At 47.1% G+C, this 6,102-nt stretch overlaps 1 protein-coding gene across 1 annotated transcript in view; it reads left to right on the top strand.

Annotated features, from left to right (window-relative positions):
• Window positions 1-4,207: 4,207 nt before the first annotated feature.
• The window catches only part of Npw (neuropeptide W), a 3,248-nt gene continuing 1,353 nt past the window's right edge, over window positions 4,208-6,102 (top strand). Inside the window, exon 1 of the mRNA XM_013517652.1 lies at window positions 4,208-4,231. Coding sequence (XP_013373106.1) covers window positions 4,208-4,231 — 24 coding nt within the window. The remainder of the gene's footprint in view (window positions 4,232-6,102) is intronic.

Raw genomic sequence — 6,102 nt, 5'->3', positions numbered from 1 at the left:
AGAGGATGGAGGGAGGGGAAGTGCAATGATTGAGTTATGAGGGAAAAGTATCAGTAGAAAGCCACTTGATGTTGCCTAAAACAAAAAATAGTTTATAACCTAGGTCAATGGTTCTCATCCAAGGCCAATATTGCCCCAGCCTCTCAAGAGACTTCTGGAAATTTCTGAACAGGTTTTTTGTTTTTTTCTTTGTCATTTTGAGACAGGGTCTCGCTATGCAGTTCAGGCTGGCCTTGAGCTCACTTTGTAGCCTAGGCTGGTCTTGAACTCACAACAATCCTCCTGCCTCAGCCTCCTGAGTATGGGGATTACAGGTGTGCACCACCACGCCCAGCTTGAACAGGTTTTTGGTCACAGTGGGGAGGGAGTTAATGACATCTAATAGTGTATTAGTTTCCTATGGCTGCTGTAGAAAATTACCACAAATTTAGTGGTTTAAAATAACACAGACTTATTATCTTACATGTCTAGATTTCAGAAGTCCTGTGTGGTTACCCTGGGTCAAAATCTCAGTATCCAGAGCACTGTGTTCCCTTTTGGAGACCCTTGAGCTGCTAGGCAGAACCTGCTCCTACTTTGCCTTTCAAGCTGCTACCACCGGGGGTGGTGACACACACATGTAATGCCAGCACTCGGGAGCCTGAGGCAGGAAAAGATCGTTGGGAGTTGGAGACCAGCTTGGGCTACAAAGTGAGCTCAAGGCCAGGCAGGTCTTGCACAGTGAGACCCTGTCTCAGAAAGACAACAAACAAACAAACAAAGCTGCTAGAGGCTCCCCATATTCTGTGGCTTCCAATCTCTTGTTTGGAAGACCTCTGAGCCCTGCTTCTGTTTCTATCACATTTCCTCTGCAGTGCCTTGCTCTGCCACTGTTATGAACCTTTGTAAGCACATTGGGTCTACCTGGGTAATTGTGGCACCTCTGCTGATATTAAGGACAGCTGATTAGCAATGCTTTTTTTTTTTTTTTAAGACAGAGTTTCACTGTGTTGTTCAAGCTGGCCTTATTTTCAAATCATAAGTATGTAGCCCAGGGTGGCCTTGAGCTCGAGGCAATCCTCTTGCCTCAGCCTCCCAAGTGCTAGGATTACAGGTGTGCACCATGCCTGCAAAGCAGTGTTATCTGCAGCCTTAGTCCTCTCTTGTCATGCTGCATAAATATTCAGAATTTCAGGGATTAGGAGGTGAGCATTGTGAGGGGGAGTATCATTCTGCCCACACACATGGGTGGAGCCCAGGAATGCTGCTAAACATCCTAAACTGCCAGGAATGATCCTGCAATAGTTAATTGTGATGTTAACCTGAATAAGAAATACCTTGCACATTAGTTGAGCACAATTCTAGGAGTGTCTGGATGATGGATTTACTGAAGAGAGAAGACCCACTCTGCATGTGGGTGGCACCAACCAATAAGTTTGTAGCAGGGATGGAATAAAAAGGGGAAAGAAGGAAGTCTCACTTTTTCTTCTTCAGAGGAGCTCCAGTTTTTATCGCCTTTGGATATCTGTCTCTAGGCTTTCAATGCAGATTGTTCAGCCTTCCAGCACATATTCTGCAGCTGTTCAACACAGACCCTTCAGCTTCCCAATACCACTCTTTCACAGGACTCTGCAGGGAGCCCCAGGTCTTCGATTTTTGCCTGGATCCTCCAGTTCTCTAGCTGCAGATGGCCTTTTTCATTCCTCTCCCTCTGACTCTGCAGGCCATTGTAGGTCTACCCTGTAAATCCTTTATATATTATATATTACTATATATTAAATCTGTTGCTCTGATACAGATCCCCCAGATGCCTACAATGCTAAGGCTGAGGGTTTCTCATCTAAGGTGGTAAATAAGTTATGCTGAGTTCTGATAGGTGGTGGTAATGGGAGATGGGAATCTTTTCTATCTTGTTTGGGGTTTTGAGGACACATTTGTAGCATGCAATATGTAGCATGTTAAACTGTGCACACTCATAGGCCCCCTTTGGCCACCATTTAAAAAAATAGCACTTAAATTTATGATTTGAAAATATGGAAATAAGTACTAGAAGAGGTAGGTGAAAATGTTGGAATCTGTCTTCTGCACAGAAGAACAGAGATATGCAAGGCTGGCACAGAGACAGCTTTACCCCTGTACAGTAGCGTTAGATTTACAATGCATAATACCTAAATAAGAATAATTTAAAACAGATGTGGGTATGTCCCTGTAATGCCAGCTACTCTGGAGACTGAGGCAGGAGAGTCACAGGTTCAAGGCCAGTCTGGGTAATTTAGTGAGATCTTGTCTTAAAATTTAAAAATAGCCAGGCGTGGTGGTGTTTGCCTGTAATCCCAGCACTTGGGAGGCTGAGGTAGGAGGATTATTGTGGGTTCAAGATCAGCCTGGGCTACAAAGCGAGTGCAAGGCCAGCCTGAACTGCACAGCGAGATCCTGTCTCAAAAAAACAAAAAAAATATTTAAAAATAAAGGAAGCTAGGTATGTAGTTCAGGGGTAGAACACTTGCCTGGCAGCCTAAGCCCTGGATTCAATCATCAGTACCACAACAATAAATAAGAACAAAAACCAACGGGAGAGATTTGCTCATTTACTTCATGCTTACTGCAGAGATCCTGTTCAGGGCCAGGGTTTGTGCAAAGCCCTAGCCATGACCAATTAGTTTCTCTCTCTCTCTTTCTCTCTCTTTGTCTTTTTGAGACAGGGTCTTGCTGTGCAGTTCAAGCTGGCCTTGAGCTCACTTTGTAGCTTAGGCTGGCCTCGAACTTGCAATGATCCTCCTGCCTCAAGTCTCCTGAGTGCTGGGATTACAGGCATGCACCACCACGCCTGACCTGACCAATTAGTTTCTAAGAGGAGCTGTTGTGGGAAAAATGAGAGGTGAGCCCCAGGAAGAAAGGTCAGCTTCCATGGGTTACCTGGCCCATCTTTGGAGCCTAGTACTTACCCCAGTGGAGGTTTGGCTCTGACCCCGAAGGCTTTGTCACCAGGCACCCTGAGCTCCAGATGAGGGAGGGTGCAAAGCCCTTCTTATGCATCCTAAACTGTGGCCATGATCCTATGCTTTTTTTTTGTTTTGTTTTTTTCTGGTACTGGGAATTGAACTCATGACCTTGTGCTTGCCAGGCAGGCACTGTGCCGCTGAGCTAAATCCCCAGCCCCTGATCCTATGCTTTGCTCTCCTGGCCCAGCCCTGCCTTTCCATACCCCCAGCTGATGGGCATTCCCTTCCTCTGTGCCCATGCAGCCTTTATCCCTTCCCTGTACCCTGACACCTTTACTCCCTCAGCTTCCCAATACCACTCTTTCACAGGACTCTGCAGGGAGCCCCAGGTCTTCGATTTTTGCCTGGATTCTCCAGTTCTCTAGCTGCAGATGGCCCTTTTTCATTCCTCTCCCTCTGACTCTGCAGGCCATTGTAGGTTCATTATCAGGCCACACATAATGAACAAGATGGGGAACCTGCTGCCATTTTTTAAGCCTCAAGAAGTGGTAGCTTTTCCCTTTGTGAATCACTGTGTTTTTGAAATTTATACATGCTCTTCTTCAGTTTTCCAACTGCCAGTGGACTTCCACCCCAGCATAAACATTTGTTTTCATATTGTTTTGTATTCTCCACGCTACCTCTAGGAGACACCTGAAATCCTCTCTAGCTCAACTGCAGTCCCCTGGGGGTCCTTGGTCCAGAGTGGGCGACACCACTAGGGGACCCTGGCAGCCTGGCTCTGGCCTGCACCACCCGCCCACTACACACTCTGGGTGGCTCTCAAGGACTTGGGGCCTCAGGGGAGCACAGCGCGGGCAGCTCTTGGTGGCCCTGTCCCAGCGGTCCTCCAGGTTACACGCTAGCAGGCAGCTTTCTCTGCATTCCCTGCTTGCACCTCCATCTCAGTGTTTTTCCTGACAGTCTGGGGGTTGGTCAGCCTCTGCAACAGCAACAATGGATCTTGCTACAAGCATTTATTGAGCACCTACTGTGTGCCAAGCCCCACAGCTGGGTTATTAATTCAATAAGATGACAAGGTAGCCACTATTACTATCCCCAGTTTCAAAAGAGGAAACTGAGGCAGGAGAGGTGTTGCACTTTACTCACACAAACACAATCAAGCAGGAGACAGATTTGAATCCAGCCACCAGGCTCCAGGGCCAGGCTCTCACAGGTTCTGGCTTCTATTCAAGAGGTGCCTGCTGCTGGTTGTAAACTTCTCCAGGGGCTTGCCAGGCACCCCCATGGCCCGCCTGCTCCAAGAACAGGTGCTTTCCTTTGTCCCTTACATCCTCTGTGCCCCTGGAGACAGGCATGCCTCATTTCCCTAACCTGAGGCTTTCTGCTAAGACTCTGATTGCACCTCACCCCCACTGTGTAACCCACAGACATTCCAGAACAAATCAATTCTTATGATTTTGGCCCCCCTCCATAGCATTGTTTGAAGGTCAAAATAAGACATTTCAGTGACATTCAGCCAGCTATTCTGGGTGTTGGCCCTTCCATCCTAGAACCATGGCCAAGCCTGTAACCTTGCAGAGAAACACCCCTCCCCCAGCATTGGTGAACACTTCCGTGACTTATATGAAGGCAAGGTTGGCCATATTTCAGCACTATGCCAAGGTTCAGCTGGTTCCTCCAACCCTTGCTAAGATTGCTACAGCTATTCAGGACCTGAAGAAAATAGTAGTGCTCAAACTGGTAACTTCAAGTAGTTCACAGTTAAGGAAGCTGTGCTGAATGATTTGTTACCCACTGAAGTGCAGATGTAGTTTTATGTCAGAGTGAGCATAGGCAAGAATGGCATCATTGGCTATAATGTTCAAAAACCAATCTTGGGGGTTGGGGATTTAGCTCAGCGGCACGGCACCTACCTGGCAAGCACAAGGTCGTGAGTTTGATTTCTGGAACTGGAAACCCTCCCCTAAAAAAAAAAAACCACAACAAAACCAATCTTTAGTCGGGTGCGGTGGCATACACCTGTAATCCCAGCACTCAGGAGGGTGAGGCAGGAAGATTGTTATGAGTTCAAGGCCAGCCTGGGCTACAAAGTGAGCTCAAGGCCAGCCTGAACTGCATAGCAAGACCCTATCTCAAAAAGACAAAAAAAACCCCACAAAACTTTAACATCTAATTATATCTGATTTATTATTTGGGTGTTGTTGGACAATATGTGATCAAAATATTTGTAATCTGGATAAAATGTGTTAAATTTTTTAAACTTTTTTTTTTTTTTTGGTCTTTTTGAGACAGGATTTCACTATGCAATTCAGGTTGGCCTTGAATTCACAGCAGTCCTCCTGCCTCATCCTCCAGAACGCTGGGATTACAGGTATGTGGCATCACACTCAACTCCTAAAAGGCATTTTAAAAATGATCACCCAAAAAGATTTTTATTCTGGAATCTAAAAGCTGCTTGCTGAGGGATGGGGCCAGATTATTTTGAGGGTTAGATTCACCCTGGGCTGGGGGTTGGGGTCAGGAAAGACTGCTTTAGGTCCTGTTCTCTGGTAGAGGGCTATTAAAGCCAGGTGGTCCGGGAGGAATGCTTGAAGGGTCTGTTGAGACTAGGTCTATTTTATTGGAGTCCTGAAGGATGGAGTTTGCCAGATGGAGAGAAAAAAAAACGATGTTCTCAGCACAGAAGTGGGCAAATCACACTTTGTGTGATTGTTTGTTAAGTTCAAAATAAATGAGATTGACTGGCAAAGTGGTGGTGGTGGGACCCATGATGAGAAAGAAAGTAATTAGGGAGTAGTCAGGGCTGGGTGAGGGCTGAGGATGCAGAATGGGCTGCCTCTTTATCCTGGAGGCCTTGGGAGAACCACTGACCCCTTCAGGGAGTACTCCAGATGGCCAAACTTCAGGTTTCTGAGCATCCACCCTGCTTCAGCTGAGAAATCGGTTGGTAAGACAGTTCTTGGGGATGAACCACGTGGGGGGTGGGGTGGGGGGGTGAATGGTGTCCAGGGTTCCAATTAAACGCTCTGTTACCCCACTGGAACTGGGCCAGCCTCCTCCTCTTGGCTCTGCTGGTGCCCCACTTGCAGGACCTTAGGACATGGGAGCATCCCTTGCCTACCGCATCCTGTGCCCTGAGACCAGTAGTCCCAGGATTCCCTCCCAGGCAGCTTACTGG

This window comes from Chinchilla lanigera, unplaced genomic scaffold, assembly GCF_000276665.1.
Source record: "Chinchilla lanigera isolate Chin_1 unplaced genomic scaffold, ChiLan1.0 scaffold00041, whole genome shotgun sequence".
In the NCBI taxonomy this organism is placed as follows: domain Eukaryota; kingdom Metazoa; phylum Chordata; class Mammalia; order Rodentia; family Chinchillidae; genus Chinchilla; species Chinchilla lanigera.
This window is presented reverse-complemented; position numbering and strand designations above follow the sequence as displayed.